Source organism: Alligator sinensis, unplaced genomic scaffold, assembly GCF_000455745.1.
Source record: "Alligator sinensis unplaced genomic scaffold, ASM45574v1 scaffold93_1, whole genome shotgun sequence".
Lineage (NCBI taxonomy): Eukaryota > Metazoa > Chordata > Crocodylia > Alligatoridae > Alligator > Alligator sinensis.
The window spans coordinates 247,564-275,022 of record NW_005842243.1 but is presented as its reverse complement, the minus strand read 5'-3'; the positions used below and the strand labels follow the sequence as shown (position 1 = coordinate 275,022).

Here is a 27,459-nt window from a genome sequence, read left to right as displayed (position 1 = left end):
TGAGGGGGGGGGGAAGGGGAGGGGGGGGGCGGGGGGCATTGCTCTCTATGTTAAGGAACAATATACATCTTCCGTAGTTAATTTGGGCCAGGAAGAAGGGCAAATTGAGGTACTATGGGTCAGGTTACAGGGGGGTTGCAGTGAAAGGCACTTGGTAGTGGGGGTCTACTACAGACCCCCACACCAGGGGGACCAGTTAGGCCTAGAATTCGAGACAGCTCTCAGAGGCAGCGCACTCAAACGATCTGGTCGTCATGAGTGACTTTAACTCCCTAGACACCTGCTGGGAGGAACAGGTAGCCAGGTCTGCCCATTCACAAAAGTTTCTAACCTCCTTACAGGACCTTCGCCTATTGCAGGAGGTATGCATTCCCACTAGGGGAAATGCCTTACTAGACTTGGTACTGGCCACAGGGGATGACTTGGTGGGGGATCTGCAGGTGCAAGGTAACCTAGGGGATAGTGACCACCTATTGATAGGGTTCACTATCTGGAGAAAGGTGCGGAAGACAACTAGTAGGGTGGAAGTGCTAGACTTCAGGAAGGCCAACTTCAACAAGCTCAGGAGATTAGTTATGGAGGGACTGACTGGTAAAAGCTTTGGAGAGATGGGAGACCAGGAAGGGTGGGTGTTTCTCAAGGGACTAATCCTGCAGGCACAGAAAAGGGCCATCCCAGTACACATAAAAGGGGGCAAAAAAAGTAAATAAACCCTCTTGGTTGAGCAGGGAAATCCAGGAGAGCCTGGAGGGAAACAAAGAGGCCTACAGGCTGAGGAAGCAGGGGGCTGCTACCAAGGAGGAGTATACCTGCTTGGCTCGAGCTTGCAGGGAATCTATGAGGAGAGCCAAAGTGGAAATGGAGCTTAGGCTGGCAGCAAAAGTTAAGGATAACAAAAAGTCATTCTTTAAGTACATAGGAAACAAAAAGAAGGTGCAGGGTAACTTAGGGCCCCTTCAGGATGAACTAGGGCAACTGGTAACAGATAGGATTGCCAAAGCAGAGCTTCTAACTGATTTCTTTGCATCCGTGTTCCTGGACATGAATAAAAATACGCATCTCATTGGGACCTTAGGTAAACCCAGTATAGATACCAACCCACCAACTGTTCGTGCTGACCTAGTAAAGGGGCACCTGGAGGAGTTGAACGTATTTAAGTCAACAGGCCCTGATGATCTTCACCCTGGGGTACTTAGGCAATTAGCTGGAGTCATAGCGGAGCCACTGGCATAACTGTTGAGCACTTGTGGCACTCAGGACAGGTCCTGGAAGATTGGAAAAGGGCCAATGTGGTCCCTATTTTCAAGAAGGGGAGGAAGGAGGAACTGGGTAACTATAGCCAGTTAGTCTCACCTCTATCCTTGGCAAGACCTTTGAGAAAATTGTTAAGGATCACATTTGTGGTGGACCAGTGGGTAAAATGATGTTAAGGAGGAATCAGCATGGGTTCATAGCAGGCAGATCCTGCCTGACTAACCTGGTTTCATTTTACGACCAGGTCACAAAATGCTTGGATGAAGGAATAGAGGTAGATGTTCTTTACTTAAATTTAAAAAAGGCTTTTGACACAGTGTCACACCCAATTCTTACAAATAAACTAAACAGTTGCAATGTAGATTATTACACAGTCCGGTGGGTAGAAAATTGGCTTATGGGATGCACCCAGACAGTGGTGGTGGACAGGTTGGTTTCTACCTGGAGAAATGTAGGCAGCAGAGTCCCCCAAGGCTCTGTCCTGGGACCAGTATTATTCAATATCTTCAGTAGTGACTTGGACGAGGGAGCAGAAAGCACCATGTCCAAGTTTGCTGATGACACCAAATTATGGGGGGAGGTACACAAACTAGACAGCAGGGAGTGAATCCAGGCTGATTTGGACAGGCTGGGGAAATGGGCTGAAAAGAATAGGATGCAGTTTAGCAAGGATAAGTGTCATGTGTTGCACCTGGGGAGGAAGAATCATCAATACTCCTATAGCCTGGGAGGTACCACTCTAAGTAACACAACTGTGGAAAGGGATCTCAGACTTGCAGTCAACTCCAAAATGAACATGAGTCGCCAATGTGATGAGGTAATAAGTAAAGCTAACTGCACCCTTTCTTGCATTAGTAGATGCATCACAAACAGGTCTAGGGAGGTGATACTTCCCCTCTATGCAGCATTAGTAAGGCCGCAGCTGGAGTACTGCGTCCGGTTTTGGGCACCGCACTTCAGGAGGGATGTGGATGGCCTGGAGAGGTTTCAGAGGAGGGCCACTCATCTGGTAAAGGCCTACAGAAAAAGCCTTATGTGGACCAATTGGGAGACCTGAACTTCTTCAGCCTCTGCAAGAGGAGGCTGAAAGGTGATCTCGTGACCGCCTACAAACTCATCAGGGGTGGTCAGCAAGAAATAGGGGATACAATGTTTACCAGGGCGCCTGTTGTGGTAACTATAAATAATGGCCACAAACTGGAAGAGAGAAAATTCAGATTGGACATCAGGAACAAATTCTTTACAGTGAGGGTTGGCAAAATATGGAATAAGCTTCCAAGGGAGGTGGTGCTGTTCCCTTCCCTGGAGGTATTTAAAAGGAGATTGGATAGACACCTGGCTGGGGTCATCTGACCCCAGCACTCATTCCCATCCAGGGCAGGAGTCAGACTCGATGATCTAATAAGTTCCTTCTGACCCTAACATCTATGAAACTATGAAATAGACCAATCAACCAATATCACAGAAAACAATCAACAGATTATCACTGCAGCTAACTCCCATTACAATTATGGGTACTTTACCTAGCACTCATGTAGGTCAAAAAGAACACACATGTTTATTGAAAGTAATGTAGGAGACTTTGTAAATGTGGAGTTTCAGGGAAATAAGATTTCTGACAGAAACACCTAGCAATTGAGGATGGCTGCTAATAATGATCTAAAAAGGAAGACTTACATTTAATGAAACTACTCATGGATGTATCAAGAAGACAGAGACCCAGAAACAAACTTGTAAAAACAAGGGGAAAAATTAGTTAACTACATCCCCAGGGTCAGCTAAAGCATCTTGCATTCGCTCTCTTTGAAGCTATTAGCCCTTGTGAGAGAGACTGCAACTTTATTTTTGGGATCTGTGTGGTGCTGAACACACTTTGGAGAACAAAGCCACAGTTACAGGGTTAGGCCCTTGTAGAAAGGCAAAAATGCTACAGCGTTTACTAAAAGTATCTCAGAAAAGATGAAATATCACTATTCTAAAAGTCCTCTTGCATTTAGAAGTTAAAGTAGTCATGAATTTTATCCAATATTTCAAGCAAAAAAAACCCCAAAACTGAAACAATTCCATGTCACAAGCTGCCAGTGAACTTACCGATCTGCAGCCCACGACAGTGTTGCTTGAACTTGCACACGAAATCTGCCCAAGAAGCTGCTAATTGAAGGATGACTTGAAGGAAGCTGAAATTTTAAAGAATTCTTCTCTCTCTCCAGTTCTTCCAGTTTCTTTTTAAATTTATCCGCTACAAATGACAAAGCACAAAAAGCTGACATTAATTTAACAAATACAAACAGGATTATGTTTTACTAGACAGAAAGAAAATTGGATGGCCATCCAAATAAAAACAAAACAAGAGAAAAATGAATGGCATACTGTAGACAATATTTCCCCTTTGTTGATACTCATTTCATTTTGCTCCAGGATAAACTAGTAAAATTATAACAGATAACATTGGACGTATGTCAAATTATTTACTTTTGTGAATATTAAAAGCCTCATACTGCAGGCTTCCCATATTCAATAATCCCATTCACATCACTGAGAATTTTAACTCAGTAAAGCCTGGCAGATTTAGCTTATAGTATACAACCCATGCAATACTCCTAGAGGATGTGTATTAAAGAAATTAATCTCTATAAAAATTCCCTGTGCAAGTCCAATTTCAGCCAAATTCATCAGATGGTAACAACACGTCTGGATCTGACCTTTAGATTTTCACAATTCTGAAAAGCCACCGCATTACTCCATAAGAACTGGACAGTACGCTGTATCTTAAGTTAATAAATTATAAGCAACATCCAGGCAATGAATACACATGTAATTAAATCTATCAACAGGGTCCACAGGGAACCATTAGTAAAAGGCATCCTTCTTGTCCCTCTACCATCTCTTGTTCTAGTTACGTTGATGTTAGCCTAGCCAGCAAAGCCATTACACGGAGCAATCTCTTTTTTTTTCTTTTATATTGAAGGATGACCTGCTCCTTGACACGTGGGAGGATAACCACTATGGGCAGGGAGGCACGGTCGCTGGCAGGTCCTGTACCACTTTCATTCCCATTCAGCGAGGGTATATTCTGAGTTATACTCTGAATATACTCTATATTCAAGTTGCTGTTAGGGAAGTTTAGGTGTGGATACAGGTTTCCCTCCATTTATGCTGGACATGTGTTCCTGGAAAATGGTGCATAACTCGAATTCACATAAAGGAAACCCACTTTACAATGTAACAAATAGGGATATGTTCCAAGACCTCAACTGTACTGACCCACAGACCCATGTCTACCACTTTTACAAGACAGTTTTGGTACTCATCAACAGCAGACAGTATACACAATCACAGGGTGGTGGTGAATGTTACCATAATGGGGATAGCAGCTACAGAAACACGTGTCAGAGACAATGAGCAAGGAGCACAGATTCACACAAGAGACTATACTTCAGGGTGTGTCACTCCCACAATGCACTGCACAAAGCAGCTGACCATAGGCTTCCACTACACCGATTGCATAAGAGTGAATTTACCTCGCATATAACACATTTTTGGTATAAAAAGGGTCATTGCATAAGAGCAAATTTGCACATACAGAACCCACATAAAGCGAGGGAAGCTTGTATTAGGAAAAACTATTTTACTAGGAGGTGATGAAGCACTGGAACGGGTTACCTAGAGAGGTAGGGGAATATCCATCCTTGGAGGTTTTTAAGACCCAGCTCAACAGAGCCCTGGCTGGGATGAACTAGTTGGGACTGGTCCTGCTTTGAGCAGGGGGTTGGACTAGATGACCTCCTGAGGTCCCTTCCAACCCTCATGTTCTATGATTCTATGAATAGAAGCTCTCCATTTCCCTCCTTGGGGTCATTCTCCAATGGCAGGAAAATCGATCCCTGCTCAAAGCTGGCAAGAAAGAACATGCTGACAATGAGAAGAAATATCTGCCCTTACTGAAAGGCAGTGTCACAAGACAGAATGGGACCAGTTTCAGTGCCCATCACCTCTTCAGTATCAGTAACATCTCCAAAAAGGATATCTTCCTGACTTTTTCTTCCACTGTTCCATCCTGGAGTAAGACGACTGACTGCTTAAAGGAATGGTAGCCGAATGATCTGGTTCTAACCGTCACTTCCAGGTCCAAAGTGATATATTTTGAGATGTATACTCCTGGACTAACCATTCCCAGAAGAGGAGAACTCATAAGCAGAGCACTTGTCCAGAATATGGCACTCAGGTAGGCAAAGAAGGTGGTAGTCATCCTTGATGGGGATTAACCTGTTGCCAAACGGTCATGGCTTGAAGCCTAACAGAGTGGATTCTGTGTAGAACACAGGGACCACCATGCTCCCCATGCTTATCTCATCTGTATATCACCTCAGAGAGGACACCAACTGAAGGCACTGGAACCACGGCAGCCCCCACACAGGCTATAGAGTAGATGTGAAAAATGGTAGGGAATAGGCTTAAACTATTAGTGGCAGTGGAGCTGCAGGAGCTATGAACTTCCCACTGCAGAAGTACTCCTACTGCTCACCTAGCATATGGTATCTCCACACAGATTCTAGCAAGGTACTATGTCTGCATGGTACAACTAAGCGCTAAATAATTTTTTGATCAGCACTTGGTATCCTTTGTCTTAACAACTACACAAAGAAGTACTAAAACGTTTTAAGAAATGTGTGTCTGTGTATCCACTGAGACAAATAGAGGGCTCAACTTCAGCTTCTGCAGATGCTCCAAGGGACTATAAAAAACAACTGTTCTAAGAACAGGTCAGGGAGAGGTCATTTCCTGAATTTAGTGCTTTGGGTTTTAGAGATTCTCAGCTGAGGAAGAAAAAATTGTTCCATTATAATGCTCTAACTGTTGTTGCATAACATGATCGGCCAACCCTGCATTTGTGCATCAGCCAATCCACATTTTGTGCACTTGGCTAGCCTGCCTTTAATCATTTTATACCTTAGGATATACAAATAAAGGCTCCTTTTGGAAGGAATACAGATGAAGGCGTTCACATGCCGATTCAGTATTTCTCTCTCATTAATTCTTGGCTGCACTCTGCTTTGTACATTCCAGCCTAGATGGCATTCAATTAGTTTCTACTAACAGACATTTTTAAATTATTTGCTCTGATTGGTGCTTTTATAAAAAAAAAAAAATGTTGCTGGCCACATCTGCTCATCATCTCTCAAAACCAAATGATCTTTTATCCTTTTAGCAATATTTCCAAAAAGGATTTAGACATCCCAAATCTGAGCCCTGCAAAGAACACCTGGAGTAGAACCCAGAGCCTTGTGTTGGGCTACTGGGCTTCCTATACTGGGCCTGATTAAAACGCTGCAGTGTCATGTGCATTAAGCATCTTGCATTTCGAAATGGCCATGGGGGCGTTTTACCTAAAGCTTATTTGACGAGTTTTAGTTAAGCACCCCCACTGCCATTTTGAAACATGGGATGCTTAATACACATGACAGCAAGGCATTCTGGAGCATTCTAATTAGAAGTCTGTCTTCCAGCAGACTTGTTTAATCAAGTCTGCTCCAACGTGTTCTAATTAAAACATGTCAGAGCATGTGTATAGGTACCCTGAGCTCATTCAGCCATGCCAGGAGTGGAGTACTCCTGGGCTTCTGCAGGATCCCAGGGGGATTTAATGGATCAAAAATAGAGATACCTATTGTGCTTAGGTTATTGTGCAGCTGCCAGGGAGATTTTCTGGATTTAGATGCCTAAATTTCACCTTATTCCCATTTCAGATAACCAAGTCCTTTTTTAGATCTGATGCTATAATCCTGCATCTTCCCTAATTAACATTTGGGAGGGAGGGAAGGTTAATGTCCATCCAACATGGATCACATAAAGGATCACGACACAAACAGTAAAGATGCATCTTTTCTTCTCTATCAGCAAACTAATAATGCAGTACATAGAAAATGGGTCCATTAGTTATGGGTCCATTAGTTGGACCCAATGGGTCCAATAACTATCATCCATTAGTTATTAATTTTATAAATTGTATGCACTGGTCTTGGAAAACATTCATAAGAGATATATACTACTAATAAAGTTTACGACAAAAAATAATAAAGTACACACACAATACCACTCTTCTTATACGTTTTTTTAAATGTTTCCTTAGGTAATGTAAATAGCAGAAAAGTAGCCAAAAGCTATCATATGATAAAGGGAAAATTTTTCCCTGCATTAATCTATTATAGAACCTAACCCTGAGTTGCAGTCTCCTCAACTATCATCTAAATTCACTGGGGACAGGTTTTTTTTCCAGCATCTTACAAACACTTATTTGGACGTTTATCTTGCTGGGATCCTTTGACCCCAGCTGACTTCCTGCCCCTGGGGCAGGGGTTGGGACTCAATAGTCTTCTGAGGTTCCTTCCAGCCCTAATGTCTATGAAATCTATGAAAACCAAGCCTGTATTTCACGTTAAAGCCATACAAAAGACATTGGATATACAAAAGAATAACTGATTGGATTGAAGGAGAAACTAATATTCTCTTTTGGCTGTTAGCACAGCAGTGGTAACCTTCAGCATAAATATCCTTCCATGTATTGCAGTGCTACAAATCAAGAATAAAACAAACAGTTCAACTAATGGCTAGAAAAGAACAATTTTTACCTTAAAAAACAACTGCTACCTTATATTTTACACACTAGTGTAAACTGAAATTACATGTTAAGTACAAAGTTCTTTAATTTGAAAACAGGAGTAAATGATCTGCTCACAATGCTATCACACCTAACCAACTGAGAAATTGTTTAGATATGCAAAGCAGGCAATAGGCCTAAATGACTGCTGTTTTGAGACAGTGTGTGCTGATGTTTGGAAAGGAGGTACATGAGAGATCAGACTGTTATTTGGAATGTTTTATTTAAATATTTGAGTATTTTCTGTTTCTCCTGGATACCAGAGTTTGTTGAAGAATTGGGTATTCACTAAGGCTCTTTTAGTGGCATGCTTTAGGTGACAAAACAACTATTAAAGGAAGTCCCACAAAAGAAAGAAAGCTCCTCTCAGGACCACCATTTCCTGCAGGCTTGAGAGTGGCCTGTGGGAATAACTCTGGAACATCTTTACCAACCTGATTCCAGGTTTGGAGCATGCAAAAAAGATAAACCAGCTGTCCAGACCAGGGCATACTGCCACCAAGGCATAGAGATGTCCTATGTTTGCTATCTGCTTCTCAGCCACCTCTGTCACCAAAGAGAAGAAAGCCTACTGATTCCAAATTGAGGCCCTGCATATTAACCAATTACTTCCGGACCCCACCGGTAGATAAAATTGACAGTTTCTGCAATACAGAATTTAACAAATCTAAAAAGTCTGTCATCATCAGCTGAGAACTTCCTAAGCAATATTCATGAAATTTTCCTTTCATGCTGGTGTGACTCAGGAAACAACTTCTTTAGGATTAGTATTTTCAGCTCTTGCAATTTTTGTGTCCTAGGGCATCTGTACACATGCTTGCGCCAAAGGTGTTTTAGTTCAAAAGTGCATTGCCGCCATTTTCTTAGAATTGATACACATTTCGCCATTTATATACATGCACGTAACACAGCACCAGCTTGCGATGAATCAAGTCTGCTCCAACATGCCAGATCTCCGGCGCGTCAGAGCAGACAAATGTATGTGTATAAATGCCCTTAAAGCCAAAGTCTTGAAGCGTCCCCACTCACTGCTTTAATTTGTAAAATAGGAAGCTTTGACATTCCATAGGGCTGCAAGAAAAACTTATTCTAAACTGTAACAAAGGGAAGAAAAATACTTATTTGTCAGCAGCAGGATGAGAACCACCACCTCACAGAAGCCAACAAGAGTAGACCAGCAGCTGCAGCAATTTACAAGCAGCTGCTAGATGAGCCTTAGCCCTGCCACAGGCAGAGCAGGGGATTTCTGGCCAGCTGCCAGAGCCAGGGAGAGAAGCGGTGGGGAGAAAAAAATGACAGTGAAGGGAAAGCCAGGGATGCCAGCTCACCAGGAGAAGAGCTCCAGATGGAGGAGCAGTGGAGGGGGCGGTTCCTGGGAGCCACAAGGGGCTCAATGAGCTGGAATGCCGCAGGAGCGGTGATAGAGGGAAGTGCCTGCCGGGGACACCAGCAGCACCCCTATAAGGTTGGGGGGGGGGGTTAGTTCCTTTTAATTTAAAAAATTTTTTTTCCAACAGGGTGTAGAACCCAAGAGACTGGGCTACAGCCCCAGGAGCAAGGGACAGGACACTGACCAGGCCAGCTCATACACACTGGTGGGGAAGTTGATTGAAAGCTCACTCAAGAGCTGAGTAAAGGGGGACTGATGGATGGACTCACCTGCTGAAAGGCAGCAGGAGCTGCTGAAGCTGAGACCAGATTTTGAACCATCTAAGTTAGGGAAATGTCCGAGTGAGGTGAAGTGGACCAGGAAGCCCCTTACCTTTCTTTTTTCTTTTTCTTTTTTACTTTAGTTCTTTGGGGAAGGGCCAGGCAGTGAAGAAAGGCCCGTAGCCCAAGAACTGGATTTTTAGGGCCAAGGGAAGAAGTCCAGCAGTGGAGCCCTAGATCAAGCCGTACTGGAGTTTCTGTTTTATTGTTTGAATCTTCTTACTTTCTTGGTCCACTGATCGATCTGTGACTGACCGACCAAAGGTTCAGCACAGGATTGGCCTCTTTAAATCCAGTCTAGACCCACGTGGACCAGCCATGGAAGAACAGCTGAAGATTGTCCATTGAAAGATGAGGGTGCAATTAACTCAATAACGACTGGGTGGCACTAGGACAGGGTATAGGGGAGGGTGGAGTCCCAAAGAAGAGCCAAACCCAGCACATCCAGAGTTGTACGCAACGGAAGTGGTCACCTCTCAACTTAGACAAGTTTAACATCAAGGCTTGGTAGGCAAGGATCAGGTAATCTCTGTTGAGCATAAGACTTGGGTGAGTCTGTGCCCCAAAGGCACAGTCACAAAGGGCACAGGGCTGTTGGGCCTTGCAGCCCTATCCTGTACTGTGCTGACATACACAGTCAAAAAGCATATTTATTATTTTTTAATTATCATGACTTTTAAGAAGAACAAGTTCAAAGAGTACCTCCTCTTCTAACTACAAAGCCTGTATAAACAGTATTTATGTGAAGTTATTGCCATGATGGTCTAGGAGATATTCGAGGAGCAAGAATTCTTGTGGGTGATATTTTCTATTGGATCAGCTGGATGGCTGGTATAGACATACGCAACAATCCTGAGGCCTGAGGAAGGGTACTTCCTCAGCTTCCCAAAAGCTTGCCTATGTCTATACCATTCATGCAGTTAGTATAAAATTCTTGCCTTTTTGCAAAGCTCATAAAAGGATCTTAGTTTCAATACTGCTAGGTTTCCTGACTTGGAGAAAGATTCCAAATCCTGCAGATCTGGAGAACAAATACACTTCAAGATTGCTAGATCTGGATATGACCAAAAATATCCCCAAATTTTATGCAAGAATATGTAAAACTTTCTTCTTAATAGAAGCCTGGAAAAATACATCGCAAGGAGTACATGCTCTGTTAATTTTTCCAGTTCCTAAATAATAAAGAGAGGCAAGGATTTCTTAGCTGGTTATCTTTTATTGGCCTAACTATGTAGTTAGAATAAAGTCAGATAAGCTTTCAAATGCAAGGCATTCTTTGTCAGGTCTCTGATCACCGGAAGCATAGTGACTATGCTGTGCCTAGCTTCCTGTGATCACAGACCTGACAAAGAATGCCTTGAATACAAAAGCTTGTCTAACTTTATCCTAGCTACATAGTTGGTCCGATAAAAGATATCACCCTAAGAAATCCTTGCCTCATGCATAACTTCTGGACCATCATGACTACAATGTCCCTCTCACACTTGATAATAAAGAGAATTTGTGAGTGATAGCATTCCAGCCATATGCTGCAAAACTAGAAGGATTACCTCAAGGGATATCCAAACAAATTGAAATGCTGTCTCTTGAGCATCTTTTAGGTACCAGAAACAATTGCCCCCAGAGTTCAGCTCAACGCAGGAGGACCAAAATGTGCATCCAGGACCATTCCTGTTTCACAGTCCTGTCTTCTGTACACATTTTTCGACATACTAGTGTTGTTTTACATTAGCACAAGGAATAAAGTTTGACTTTCCATTTTCCACCTCAACTTGTATTTTTTTATTCCGTTTACAAGGAAAAGTAAATTGGACAGGGATAGAGACATACTAATTGCAATCATCCATAATAAATTCTACAATGACATCCTATGAAGAATTAGAGAGAAAGCCCTGAGCATTTAACATAAACTGCCACCAAAATAGTGTCTACATTGTTTAAAAACAATCCCCAATCCCTGACTGCAATCAAAAACATCAGAGAGCAGCAACTGAATTTTTTATCTTCCAAAAATAAACTACCATTTTAACAGCTGGGATAGCAAAAAAACAAGGCAAAAAGCTTCTCGAAGACACTCAAAAATCAAATATCAGAGGATTAAGCTCACTCACTCTTTTTTTTTTTTTAACTCCCAGGTCTGTATCCAGCCTCCCAAGAGCAGTAGGAACTGACAGTGACTGCAGCAGCTTTCATTAAAGAGGATACACTGCAGGAGTTATATGCCTTGTGCAACCGAAAGAGTCATTGTTAAAGGGTAGCACAGAAATTCTCCACTCAGGCTATTACAGACAGATAAAGAAAGTAATGTTTGAGGTTTCTCTACAGTACATGAGAAGCTGGATCCCTTCCAGAAGAGCCCCAGATATTACGATCCTGGGACACAAGCTCTTCCATCTATGAATGAGGGCATTCTTGTTAGTTTACCACTGAGAACAGTGAAGAACACAGGTACTTCTGATAATGCCTAGAATCACACCAGGTTCACAGTGGTGTACAATCTGAAGCAACTAAAAGCAACACCGCTGGAAGTGACTACTTTGAAGTCTTAAACCTTTACCATTTTTCTTTCCATTTAATCAGACCAAGTCATTTAGGACTGCACAACTCTGGGCAAACTAAAATGTGCTAAAATGTTATTCCCCTGATTTTCTTACTCAAGCAAAGTCAATTCTGAAAGGCAAGAAACTAAGAATATGAATCTCGAGTCTCAGTTTTTCTCCAACATTTCCTGCAAGAATCTGGTGCATATCTATTCCTGCTCCCATTACCACCACCAATCCCCACTTACCATTCAGGACCCTCCCTACTCAGAGAAGAGAACACATCAGACTCACAGTTTGCCTTTACTCAGCATCTGGTCAGCTCCTACCATTAACCTACTGCCATGTGTTTCTATCTAGTAATTAGCTCCTTATCACCATCATTAGTCATTAGTAGATTTATTCCTACAATGTGCTTAGGAGTTAGGAAACTACTGGTCCCTTTTTGCAACAGGGAACTAAGGCACAAGACACATTAAGCGGATTCACTAAGGTCTCACAGGAAGTCTTCAGCTAAATCAGGATTCCAGCCCAGGCTACCTGAATTTCAGTCTAGTGTCTTACTATGTTATACAGAGATGGCTTAGTGTCACTATCTCCCTAAGTTTTCCATGCTTTGCATCTTAGGTTAGCTGCAAGTTTATTTCCCATGTTTCTTTCCCATCTGAAAGAGGGACTATATTAATAGGGACAAGCACAAAAAAAAAAGTACACATACAAGTGACATGCATAGGTTCTACCAGAAGAGTAATGGAGAGGTGCATCTGAAATGACTTCCTACACTGGGTCCTCAGGCAAGTAATTCTCACAGTCACCAAAGTTTCTTTCCTTTTGCCCACCACAAACCAGAAAATTACAACCTCCTTAAAGAAGGTATAGAATTCTATATATGTACAGACTTGCAGAGTTACTAAAAGGTTTGACAGCATTTATAAACCTATTCCCAGAGTTTAGTATTTCAGCTGCTATAAATCATATCACAAGATGAAACATGACATGCACTGGCAGATCTAGGTTTTTCACCTCTTTAATTTAAATAGAATCTGCTAGTTTCCATTTTGACATAGGTAAAATTCTCAAAGTTTCACAGATGCTCTGGCCAGCCATCAGAACCAACTCACAACAGCTTACATTAAAAAATTAGCATTTTGCCCCTTGCTGCCAGGATGCCCGCTTTAATGTAGTGCAGGTTCATAGCTTCTGCCCCACTGTTCTGTCTCAAATTACATTAAACCTATCCGACATACAGCTCTACTTTACAGGTGTCCATGCCACCAAAACCAACACAAAAACCCTATTCAGACCTTTGTCTGTCACCACAAATTGGTAATGAGGGCTTTAAATTGGTGCCAAACTATGGAGACAGGCTAAAGAATTAGTTGTTGTGAGGATTTATGTACTGGTACTTCAGATGAAGCCAAGCCAAGCAGACTGGGAAAGTTTGAGCAAAAGCAGAGGGAACTACTCTGTGGGATATTTAGGAATATTACTTTATTAATTATTGTAACAACATTCCTTGTTCAGTGTTACAAGAAATAAATGTTTTCCTGTGTGCCTTTATCACTGTCATGTGACAAGGATGTAGATTAATTAACCTTATTATTCAAGTGGTCTATTCTAGATCAAGTTTAAGCAAAGGCTTAACAAGGCAGCTCTGGGTCACAGCAATGGCTATTTTTGGCGTCCTTCCCCACTAGGGTTGCTGCCCCAGTCACTTCCCCTCCCCACCCCACTCCGTTATGATACTGAGTTCTAAGGCATACTGGGACTGGATGGAAAGGTTGACCAACTATTTCCCATGTTATACCTATCCCATGAACAAGTGTGCAGCAGTCTTTGTTTGTGTTACTGAAGCACACAGGAGCTCCAGTATTAGTCCAGAAGCCTGCTGTGTTAGACATGGTGCAAACCCCAACAAAAAGCCAGTCCTTGCCCCAAAAACTTTACAATCCAAGTATAGAGAGCAATGAAATGATAGCGGTCAGTATGATTGGCAGTGATCTCAGTATAGCAGCAACCCAAACTCCACTACTGTCAACCTGGCACCCCTCAATAACACATATTAGATCATTTCTTCTTAAAAAATGAGTTCCAGAAGCATTTACTCCATAATATAAGCCAGGGATGGTCAACCTGTGGCATGAGTGCCTCAAGTGGCACGGGTAGCTTCTACATGTGGAGCGGATCAGGGAGCAAGCAGGTAGCACCGCAGCAGATAAGGCAAAAAACAGATCAGGCAAAGAGTACAGAGTAGGGAGCAGGTAGCAGAGCAATAGGTTGGGTGGGGGTAGGAATCAGAGTGGCACTTGGAGAGGATCAGGGACCAATTTGTGGCATGCCTGCCAAAAGGTTGGCTCTCACTGACATAAGGTAACTGTTTTCAAAATACAGTACTAGAACAACTACATTTTAAAATTACCCATAGTACATGTGCTATAGCTAAAGAAAACCATTATATACTTTTCTATGCAGCAGCTTCAGACTAATCCTCTTAACAACATGAAGCCAATGGTACAGTTTTATACTGAGCACAGTATCTGAAACTTGTCATAACTGTCATTTGCTTCTAACAAGAAAATAGTTTCAAGGTGTGGAGAATTTGTGGAAGGATTTGTTTTAATCAACTCAAAATATAGAATCAACCGTGCCCTGTTGACTGTTTGCTTTTTGTACTCTTTAATAGGAATTAGATTTCTAATTAAAATACTGTGGTGATTGAGTTTACAATACATTGGCTAAGTACTCAAATGCATTTAAATTAAAAATAAGTCAATCACTGGTACATTTTATTTCATATAACCAATTATTTTGTAAGCAGTTTGACAGTGTTACTATATATTATTTTTATTTCATGGAATCCTACAGAAATGAAAAGAAACACGTCCCCATGATTTCAGTGGGAATTTGCACAAAAAGAAGCAAGAATATATAACACTATCAAATAGAAAGACAATATACATTAAGAGCTCAATTCTACACATAAGGAGATCCCTGACAGCAAAGGGGGGGGAAAGCGGGGTGGGGAGGAAACATCAATAGAAATCCTCCTCTCTCTCTAAAGGAAGTTTTTTTCAGATGCATATTGTTCAATATGATGCCTATTGTCAATTATTTATTAGTCTCTTACTGAGGAGGTCTCAAAGGAAATTCCCTTTTCCTCCCCCACTTCAAAAAATCCCGAATCCAACATTTTCCTTTTCCTCAGCACTGCAAAAAGGATGCAAAACATCAGGGAGAAACAAGAGATGACTTTAATCAATTAATGACACTGAAATACAATGGATTTTCTACAAGGAGATGCATAATATGCCACAATGATAGTTTTCAAAGAGCAAGTTTTAAACACTAACTGAGGAATAAAAAAGGAATTTGATTGACTTAATCTGGGTTTTTAATTCAAGGACTTTTTTTATTATTACAGATGCAGTCAGAGGTTTTGTTCCTGACTCTTTTTAAGCATGTATTATGGATCTAAGGTTCTTTGTTCCAGCTGTCAAACAAAGAACAGGCTCCTTCATTATTTCCTAACCTAAACATATATGAAACATCATCCTAAACTAGACTGTCTGAAACATTTTTGTATGATAGAAGTTGAGGAATACAATAGATAATACGAAGAAGTTATTCCAGTAATTTTAAAAAATGTCAAGTTCTAAAAAGGCCCTGAAAAAGCCCCTAAATTCCAGTCCAAAATACATCAATGAACGGGAGCAGATAAAGTCACCTATCAACAGCTTCAAAGCTGAAATCTGAAAGAGGATTGCATTGATTTTTTTCATATATTTTGTAATTCAAATTGTGTAGTATCCCTGTGGACTATTCTGTGCAAAGGAAACAGGTCACTGATTGAAGGCAAATCAGCAGCTAAGATCACAATCTCTGAAAACAAGATGCAATTAGACAACACAATCTTTTCTCTTTTCTGGCAAGTACTATAGGTTAAAAAAAAAATCACTCTCTACAACTCTAGTGCACAATTTGTATTTAGTGAATCATCAGCAAGCAACTACATGTGGGACTCAAGAGGTTGCTACTGAAATTAAAGGAGTCTTAGGGTAACTGAACTGAAAACATGACAGGATACAAAAATAAAATAATCTTCCTTTTTTCTCTGTCATCACTTCAGCTACTTCAGCTTCTCTTTGAATCTCTTCTCTAGCTTCCAGTATTTTATCATATCCAGCTCTTCATATAATAAACTAAAGTAATCCCACACACACACACACACACACACACACACACACATCTACACATTTTCCCACTCCATTCCTTCCAGTCTTCCTACCATTCTCATTCTCTCTTACGCCTTGCCTATATTACAAACCTTGCATTAATTTCACTAAACAAAGTGATTTAAATCAACTTGGGCATGTTGATGCAAAACTAGAGGGTTCAAAACTATTTAAAATGGGGTAGTTAAATCTAGGGAAGGCCTTATTTTCCTTCTCCCACATACTAGCACCTAGGATCGGAGTCTGAGATCAGAGTCTCATTGCACTGGGCATTTCAGAATCAGAGGAGAGAGACAATGTCTCTTTCTTTAAGAGTTTATAATCTAAAGAAGTGGGGGCCGACCAAGGCAGGCATATTACAAAGTAGCCCCAGTCCCTCCCTGAGAGCCTCTCTGATCCCTTTCCTCTGTCTCATCTGCTGCTCTGCCTTTTGTTCCCTACTTCGGCCTTCCTGCCTGATCTACTGCTGTGCTTCCTGCCCTATTTGCTGCAGTGCTTCCTGCCCTTTTCCTGATCTGGCATATGCCACACACAAAGGCAGCCCATGCCACTTATGACACTCGGACGACTGGTTGGCCACCCTGATCTATTCTAGAGCAACAGCAAGTAATTGAAAAAGCCAGTTTGCAAAACATTTAATACATTCACAGAAATCGATTCGAATCAATTCAAAGCAAGCTAAATTTATGCACAGAAATACATTTGACCAAATACAGTAATGTGAAATATTACTGAATATCATAAATTTATTGCAAGCTTGTGTCATATTTTTTCTGTCCTGACATGCATATCGTATGGCCCAACGCATATTTTGGGCAAACAATTTCTTTTCCAATGTGAAGTGAGAATTTAACTAGTAAGGAAACATAGGAATACGGGAGCTGTGATCCCAAACCACCACTGCTTTTTAATGGACTTTAAATCTCCAAGGCAAGGACACTTATTCTATAAACATAGAAAATGAGGATTGGAAGGGGACTCAGGAGGTCATCTAGTCCAACCCCCTGCTCAAAGCAGGACCACCCCAACTATATCATCCATTAGACTCTTGAGTGCTAACGTTTACTCTGTAAACACTGACAGATATATACTCAATGCAAAAAGACAAGGATCATGACATCTCCCTAGCATCTAAACATGAAGTACCTACTGCACATCTTGTTATGCTACCTAAAAACTGACACACATTTTCAAACTGGATTCATTTAAACCCATGTCAAAATGGAAAAATCCAATTTAGCAGTTTCTAATGCTAAAATAACCCTGTATTTCTCCAAAGGATTTCCTTTTTTCACAGCACAAGTCTCTACTGTGGAAGAAAAGAAGATCCAGCCCACAACTTCTTCACTGTGTAATTTGGAGTAGGGAAAGACCTAGAAAATTGTTGGCATGATCACAAAAAATAAGTAAATAAGGAACAACATAATTAGTAACGTGGGAGAACACCACTCAGGAAATGGTGTTGCCTATACAGCAGATGGTGCTGTCTCTGTGAATCGGTATTTAAGCAAGCCTTCGTTATGGTGTTGGAGGCAGTGTTTCTGTCCTTTTAGAGTCACTTAATGTTTCACAATACAATCAAGTCAGGACTATTGACAGAGTAAGGTTTGAAGAAGCACAAACTCCACAGACAGTGAGAACGCAACAACCAGAAGGTAGTCAGGGATGGAGAAAGTACATAGACTGTCAGTCACAAAGTACCAAAACATGCACATGCACCAGGGACTAGAAACAAATGCTCAACAAGAGTCTGAAAGTTGATTTGAGACAAAGAGCAACATAAAGTGACCTTGGTGGTGAAGGTCATTGTGCTGCACTTCAGTGGTGGAGAGGTTGCTCATATAACGTGAGATTTTCAAATTTCTGTCCATCTATAAGCATTTCTAAAGCATATATTGTGATATCTAAACCCAATGAGAGTCCTGAATGAGGACTGAAATGATACAGTGTCGACTTTCTTAATTCCCCTATGCCAACCTCACAAAATAATCAATTCCCTCCCAGCTGGGAAGGTAGTGTTGTACTGAACAAAAAATAAATAAAATACAAAACTTCACAAACCCAGGTAACTTTTCTTTATTGCTTATTCCTGAAGAATCCTCAAAACAATGAGGATAGGTCAAAATATCATATGACACTGAGTGTAGATGCAAACCACAAATATAACTCTCTGGTCTCATAGGCCTTGAGGGCCTATAACCACATTAACTAAAGCCCTCCAACTCCTCCTATCCTGCATACTCTCCCTCCATCTTATCAGATCTTCACCTGTCTTCACTTCATTGCCTCAGTCTACCTCAAGGCCTGACAACTGCAAATATAACACTAACCAAAATGCAAACATCAAAACCAAAACATGACTATTTCTAGAAATAAAAAGAATCAGAAAAGTCAAACTAGACCTATGTCCCCTTTTGCAATCAACAATATTTTTAACTCAAAATGTAGCTAGATTCTTTCCAAAGCTAGGAATATGTAAAGATTAATAGAGAGTTGTAAGAACAACACAACTATCTGGAAGGGACATTATTAACTATTAGACAGAGAACTGAGTCAAGTCTCCTAGGTTGTGTTTCCATCCCTAACATTGTTTTACTCCATGGTGTGATCTTGGGCAAGCCAACTTTTTTTCCTAAATGTTCCAGCTTCCTTGATCTGTAAGGCACGGATTATAGAACCTACCCCACAGGGGCCTTATTAGGTTTAATTAATGTTTGTAAAACTTTGAAACCTGCAGATGAAAGGCATTGCAGTAACAGTAAAATATTATGATGAACTGGTCATTGTAAAAAAAAGAAATTCTGCCTTTTATCTCTTTAATAATCTGCCCTTTAAAAAAAAAGTTAGTGCCCTTTTGTTCCTTCCTTGGACTCTATTCCTTCCAGAAGGCTATATAACCTCCTGGAGTCATCTCTTAATCTGCCTCATTTCAAAGAGAGATAAAACCTAGTCTCCCTTTCCTACGTGAACAACAAAAAGTACTTTCAGCCTTTTATCATTCAAGCTACACTCCCACCCTCTCTTCTTTTTTAATTTTTACAATATTCTTTTCATCTCAGCTCTGCAGCAACAGTCAGAACTGTGGTTATACTCTACAAGATCTGCCTAAGAGCTCAGTAAACACAAACAGCTTTCTGCACCATGTAAGCCACCCTCAAGGAGGGCGCAAGAAGCTCTTGATATAGAGGGCATTTTTACACATGCAAACGCCACCATAGACGGTGTTTTAGTTCAAAAGTGCACCGCCACCATCTTCTACATGCTGACACGCACTTCGCCACTTATACAACTGCAAGCAATGCAGCACTGTGTGCAGCAGCTTGCATGCGGAGTAGACTTAATTAATCGAGTTTGCTCCCATGCTCTCAATCTCTGGCGAGTCCATGCATGAAAACATGTATGTATATAAATGCCAGGTGAGCTCCCAAGGAAGCCAAAAGATTTTCAATTGGGAAAGTGCAGCAGCCAAAATCATAATCGTTAGGCCTGTGAGAAGCAACAAGTATTTGATTTGGCTTTGGATTTGGCCAATTCAGAGGGACAGCGATTCAATTTGGTGATTTGAATCACTGTACTGATTCAATTCAGCCGATTCAGATTCAGAGATTCGGCCACCAATTCAGGCCAAATCTCCTCTGAATTGAACAGGTGGCAGCAGCAGTGTCAGGGGCACGGCAATGGCAAGGGGGCCCCACTCCCTGCCCACTCCCCCATGGCTGCCCTGCCAGGCCCCAGCATCCTGGCATTTTAAAAAAAGAAGGAAAAAAAAAGCCCCGGGCTCATTGGCAGCAGCAGCGGCGATCAGGGCATCTGGGGGCTCGTGGCAGAACCCCCCACACAGCTCAGGGCAGTGGGGATCACCATCCTGCCTGGCACCCACACAGCAGCTGTTGCATCGCGAGGGTGCATCACGGTTCAGAAGGGCACCATGGGGCTCTGTGCATTGTCCAGGAGCTGGGGCAGCTCAGGCTGAGTGCTGCCAGGCTCCAGGTGACTGCTGGAGCCGCCCCAGCTCTGGACCAGCATGCGGCACCCTGCCGAGCTGCACTGCACCCATGCAATGCGACAGCTGCCACGCAGGTGCCAGTCGGGGAAAGTGATCCCCACTGTCCCCCGCTGCCCCATGCTGTGCAGGGGGCTCTGCCACGAGCCCCCAGAGGCCTGGATTGCTGCTGCTGCTGCAGCTGGTGAGTGTGGAGCTTTAAAAAAAAGAGCCCCGCACTCACTGGCTACAGCAGGGGCCTCTAGAGGCCCCCCGTGCAGTGTAGATCACCCTCCCCCACTCCACCTGGCACTCGCGTGCTTGGGTGCAGTGTGGCTCGGCAGGGCACTGTGCACTGTCCCGGAGCTAGGGCAGCTCCAGCAGTCACCCAGAGCCCAGCAGCCCTCAGCCCGAGCGGCCCCAGCTCCCAGACAGCGCACAGAGCCCCATGGCACCCTGCCGAGCCACGCTATACCCGCACAATGCGGCATCTGCCGTGCAGGTGCCAGGTGGCGAAGGCCGATTGCCACTGCCCACCACTACCCTGCACTGTGCAGGGGGGCTCTGCAATGAGCCCCCAGAGCCCCAGTCACTGCTGCCAGTCTGTGAGTGCACCCCACAGACACTTTAATGCCGGGATGCTGGGGCCAGACAGGGCAGCCATGGGGAGGGTGCTCAGGTGGGCTGGGGGAGCCAGCAGGGGATACAGTGGGGGGGGGCCATGGTCCCCTACTTCCTCCTCCAGGCCCCCCGCCCACTACTTACTGGTACAGAGCCTGTGTCCAGCTCCCTGTGGCAGCGAGCAGGGACCACCCAATCTCCAAACTGATTCAGAGGCATCCAAATCAATTCAGAGGCTTCTGATTCAATTTGGACCTTTAATGGATCTCCCAATTTGATCTGGATTTGGAGATTCAGCCCCCGTATCAGGCCAAATCTCCTCCAAATCAAATCGGCTACCAAAGCTTTGCACGGCCCTAATAATCATAGAATCATAGAGAAGCAGGGCTGCAAGGGACCTTCATAGTTCATGAAGGCTAAGTACAAACAGTCAAAAAGCCCAAGGCCGAATCAATTCAGTCTTTGCAGGTCAGTCTAAACTGCAAAGATTAAACTGAGAAATGACTGGACACACATTTAACTTTTATTCAGGAAATGCAGACACATGCCTGCAGTGGCTCAGTCCAGAAGCCAGGGGGGCTAGAGCAGGCTTTTTGGCACTTCCTCTTCCTGCTGTCCCACAGTCTCTGGGATTTGCAGTCCAGGATCACAGTAGTAGGACTCTGTAGGGTTGCTCGTAATTCCTTCTTCCTGCTTCCAGGTGCCTCTGGGATTTGTAGTCCATAGTTGCAGTCAGCAGTAACTTTCAGTAAATTTAGCAGGGCAGCTCTGTACTTGGGGAAAGGGGGGTTTAACCAGGGAAAGGGGGCTTTAAACCCCCTCCCTGGCCCCAGACGAGTCACGGTTTGCCTGGGGGGCGCAGTCACTGCCTCTCCCCCCACTGCCCCAACCCTTCTCTGTTGAAGCAGACAGCCCAGCCCAGCCCAGGGCTGCAAAGCATGCTGGGGGACTCTAATCTCTGATTTAACTTAAACCATGAAGGGCTCTGGGACAGAAGTTTCATAAACCAGTTTGACCCAAATCAGTTAAGTCTGATATTATATTCAACCAGGTTTATTAAAACAGTTTCAGACATTTTGAAACTGGTTTATGTGCACTGAACTTCTGTTCTGTTACAGGTTTAAACTAGTTTCTGATCACTTAAACTAGTTTATGTGTAATTCTGTCCCTAGTCCTAATCTAACCCCCTGCATGAGGCAGGATCATCCCTATCCAAACCATCCTATACAAATCCATTATCTAATCTCTTAGTAAAACTACCATCAACCCTGACTAACACAAAACATTATATCCTATCCTGCCACAGGTAAAGCAAGGGAATCATGGCAGCCAACATCCTGCTGCTGTAAAATGTTGTTAATATACACTTAAGAGACCTGAGGTAGAGGCCCATGCCCCCACTACAGAGAAAGGCAAAACCCCCCACAGTCCATACCAACCTGACCATGCGGTAAGATTCCTTCCTGACCATGGCAGAGGCAGGGCAATCAGTTTGACCCTGAGCAGAGGGGCAAAACCCTCTAGCCAGGAACCTCCAGCTTTAAGTCCTAGCAGGAGGACTGGGACACCCCAGTCAAAAACCTTGACAGCAGCCAACACACAAAGCCTCTGAAGAAGATTTAAAATAACCCCATGAAACATGTAGCAGAAAAGCGAGGGCACACAGAATTCCTTCCCAGCCCCATGAGGCAACCAGCAAAGCCCAGAAGCACAGGAAATACCCAAGGTGGAACACAGACATAGCTACACCTTGATCATCCCCAAATCTCCACTTGGATTCCAATTCAGCAAGGCAGTGAAGAATCAGTTTAATCTTAAATGTATGTTAAAGATGTTAAGCAAGTATTTATATGCCTTGCTGACAGCATCTAAAAAGCAGGTGGCTGGGCTTCTTTCCTACCAGTATTTTCCTCTCTAACTTCTACTACTACAGCAGCACGTGGGGACACAGGTTACCTTGTGAAATTTACAACAATAATCTAATGTCTGTGATGTACAACAGTCTCTGTAAGTCTTCCTCCTTCACTAAAGTTTGGCTGGAGTCGCACTCTTTTAGATAAGGTGCCAAGCCATAGAAAAAACAACAGTTCTATCCTCCTTATATCCTTCACAATAATATCCCTCCCCCATCACTGTTTATTGCTTGCCAGCTGTTCACTGCCCATAGCCATACCCTATTCCAAGATCTTTTCTAGGGGTCATCACAGAGTAAACAAAGAAATGGCTCCACACACAAGCACACAGAGCCCTGATGGTGACAGGCCCTCCTCAGATTTAACTGCATGATCATGAAGTTTTCGACGTTTTATTGCCCATTCATGGACAAGATAACAAAACTGTACAAGAGGACATGCATAAGCAGAAAAAAAGCAAAGAAAGAAAGAAAGATAGAATGTGAAGATAAAGTATTCATTGGTTAAGGGATATAGCAGTTGAAATGGGAAAAAGTTAAATCAAGAACAATTTTACCTCAGAAGCTTGTTCTACCAAAATTCTTATGAAAAAAAAGATGAGTTAATTAAAACAAGTGCTCCAGCTGTGATTTGGGTAGTAGTCATTTTTAAGCCATCCATTCCTTAGTGATGGAGGGCACAGGAAAACTTCACCATGTTTTTGCTAGGGGGTCCATGTTTCAACACATATCTTCTTCCAAACAATAAGCTTCTGTCAAGTTAGCATTTGTCAAATCTGTCAATTGCAACTTATTTTGTGCTACAGGACAAGCTGACACATTGTGTAAAGGTCAAGTGGAAAAATGTCCCTTCCACTACATCAACGTCATAAACTGGTAAAGGTCATTCCATCCAATACATTGCTACAACATAAAATAACTTTCTTGCAACCTACATGATGAAAAAACTGTTCTGGGGCTCTGTTGTCTCTCAATTGTTTCTTCAAGACTTCCACAAAACAACACTCCTATTTTCATTTTCTTGTAACCTATACAACAAAAGCTGTAAATTTGCATAGTTACTTGCCTGAAAGTTTTTACTTAAATATACTGTTATATATTTGTAATAATGCAGAAAACTTCTGTAGCAACAGAAGTTATAGTATAGAGATGCTCCCTAATAGGAGACTGAGAGAGTTGGGAATTTGGAGACAGTCCCTCAGTTAAGGAGCACCAGGTTAGCGACAGAGACTGAAGACTGCAGAGGTCATCTACTGCTCCATAAAACTTGTTAGTTCTTTTTGTTCTTTATATGCCTGCATTTATTGGACCCTGTGATCACTGCATGGTGTTAGAAGTGGCAAATGAGAAAGCACTTGAGAGAAGTTAGAAACTGAGATTAAGTGGAGCAACACAGCCGTGTGGAAGGACAAGGGCCTCTCTGAGTGATCTGCCCACACAATTATAGTCTAAGGGCAGTTATTCAGGGAAGTTTTGCAACTGCCACCTGCTCTTCTGCATAGCAGAGAACTGGAGGGTGTTCAGACAAGGGTTTGAGTGGTACCAAGTAACTATAGGGGCAGAAGAGAAAAATGACAAAGTCAAATCCTCAATCTTCTTGCATACTGTGGCAGAGGAAGCCCTGGCTGCTGGTAATACCTTTACCTTTTCAAAAGGCCGAGGTATGCAGGTATGTGTAATACTGTCCAAATTTGAGGAGTACTGCCTGCCAAAAAAGAATGAGACTCTTAAAAGAGACACATTTTTATGTGCAAACAAACAACAGAACGAAGAGTAGATGGCTATGTTACTAAACTAAAAAGACTGAGTAAGAACTCTCCCTTTGGGAAGTTGACAGAATTTCTGATTAGACATAGGATTATTTGTGACACTGCGTACCGCATTACAAAAAAAAATACTGTACAAGGCAGACTTGTCCCTAGAAAAGACTATCCAAATATGCAGGGCAGCAGAAACTATGAAGGCCATGAACTAAAAGGGGTCATCCATGCAGCAGGCATAAAAGCCTGTGGCCAGAAAAAGCTAACTCACAGGGTGAAAATTTCCATTAGTAAAAAGTCACCTCACAGAACAGAATTTTTCATTGGCAAGGAGCATGAAAAGGGAGGGACAGCTTATAAACTTTGCAGCAGCAAGTGTGGTAAGCAACACAAACCCAAATGTTATGCTTCATTTGGAAAGCTCTGTTTTATATGTAACAACAAAAGGAACCATTTTACCATGTGCTACATACAGATCAAACACACAAATCTCAAGTGCACACACAGCTTAGTATACACTGAAAGAGTTATTTCAGTAGGCATGGCAGAATCAATCAAAAATCAATAAGAGTGACTGCAAGTGCAAAGAACAATGGTTGCATTTAAATTGGACACCAGAGTCCAGGTTAGTGTTTCACCAGAGCATGCACATAGAAAATTAAAATTAAAACCAAAACTGAACCCAACTAACATCAAAATGACTGACTATTCAGGAATAAATATACTAGTGAAAGGGAGATGCACTGCTAACATACAGTATATATAGTATATATACTAGAGTATATAGAGTATACAAATTCCTATTCATTGTGATACCATTGGAATACCTAGGGAAGTGACACCAATTTTGAGTCTGGCAGCTTGTGAGAAATTGAATCTAGTTAAGTATGTGTTTGCAGTACAAGACAACACAGAATTCATGTCTCCTGATGATCCTTCTTGGCCATCACAGTACAAATCTGGACCGTTTTCTTAGAAAGAAACCAAATGTTCTAGAACAAAAGTAACAACCATATCCCTATGGCAAGAAAGGTACTTAGGGATGCAAATGCAAATGAAGCAAAAGAACATCAGCCTCCAGGGTCTTCAGCTAATGAATTTTGTGCTGTGAACAACAGCTGCAAAAAGTGCAACTCAGTTGGATCCCAGTATAAGGACTCAAGTCTATCAAGACTTGGTCCAGACATTACACATAAATTGGTTTAGGTGATCAGAAACTGGTTTAAACCTGTAACAGAACAGACATTCAGCACACATAAACCAGTCTGAAAATGGCTGAAACCGGTTTGATGTAAACCTGGTTGAATGTAGTATCAGACTTAACTGATTTGGGTCGCCTTCAGACCTCAGGTTGGGGAGGACCGGGTTAGAGAGCTTCTGGAGGGGCTGGACGCGTTCAAGTCAGCAGGTCCAGATGCTCTCCACCCCAGGGTGCTGAGGGAGCTGGCTGGGGTTATTGCAGGGCCCCTGGCACGGCTCTACGAGCGATCGTGGTGCTTGGGCCAGGTGCCAGACGATTGGAAGGTAGCTAATGTGGTCCCCATCTTCAAAAAAGGGAAAAGGGAGGACCCGGGCAATTATAGGCCCGTCAGTCTTACCTCAATCCTGGGGAAGCTCTTTGAGAAGATCATCAAGGAGCACATTTGTGATGGGCCGGCATCCGAGATGATGCTCAGGGGCAATCAGCATGGATTTATTAGGGGGAGATCATGTCAGACCAACCTGATTGCCTTTTATGATCAGGTCACAAAGGCCATGGATGCAGGTGTCGCGGTGGATGTAGTCTTTCTGGACTTCAGCAAGGCCTTTGACACCGTCTCTCACCCCATCCTAATTAGTAAACTAGGCGACTGTGGCATAGATGCCTACACGGTCAGATGGATTGCAGATTGGCTGAAGGGTCGCACTCAGAGGGTGGTGGTGGATGGATCATATTCGACTTGGGGGGAGGTGGGTAGTGGAGTCCCTCAGGGCTCGGTCCTGGGCCCTGCGCTGTTCAATGTCTTCATCAGCGATCTTGATGTTGGGGTGGAGAGCAACCTGTTTAAATTCGCTGATGACACCAAAATTTGGGGGGAGGTGAGCACGCTAGCAGGGAGAGAGAGATTGCAGAAGGATCTGGATAGGTTACAGGGGTGGGCAGACAGGAACAGGATGCGTTTCAATACGGACAAGTGCAGGGTGCTGCACTTGGGTAGTAGGAACCAGCAGCACACTTATACGATGGGGAACTCCCTACTTGAGAGCACGGAGGCGGAAAGGGATCTTGGTGTCATTATTGACTCCAAGATGAACATGGGCCGACAATGCGAGGTCATGGTTGGCAGGGCTAACCGGACCTTGTCGTGCATCCACAGGTGCATCTCGAGTAGAGCCAGGGAGGTGATCCTCCCCCTCTATGCGACGCTGGTCAGGCCGCAGCTGGAGTATTGTGTCCAGTTCTGTGCGCCCCATTTCAGGAGGGATGTGGACAACATGGAGAGGGTCCAGAGGAGGGCCACCCGCATGATCCGGGGACAACAGGGCAGACCCTACAGTGAGAGACTGCGGGACTTGAACCTATTCAGCCTCCACAAGAGAAGGCTGAGGGGGGACCTGGTGACCGTCTATAAACTCACTAGGGGGAACCAGAAGGGTTTGGGGGAGACGCTGTTTCCCCTAGCCCCTGCTGGCATAACAAGGAATAATGGGCACAAGTTGATGGAGAGGAGGTACAGATTGGACATCCGAAAAAACTACTTCACAGTCAGGGCGGCTAGGAGCTGGAACCAACTTCCAAGGGAGGTGGTG

The 27,459-nt window shown here is 43.0% G+C and overlaps 1 protein-coding gene across 2 annotated transcripts in view; it reads right to left on the bottom strand.

The window, feature by feature from the left end:
- The window catches only part of DISC1 (DISC1 scaffold protein), a 370,273-nt gene that overhangs the window by 263,427 nt on the left and 79,387 nt on the right, over nucleotides 1–27,459 (bottom strand). For both annotated transcript variants that reach the window (XM_025208657.1, XM_025208658.1), the window contains exon 5: nucleotides 3,346–3,493. In XM_025208657.1, coding sequence (XP_025064442.1) covers nucleotides 3,346–3,493 — 148 coding nt within the window. The remainder of the gene's footprint in view (nucleotides 1–3,345; nucleotides 3,494–27,459) is intronic.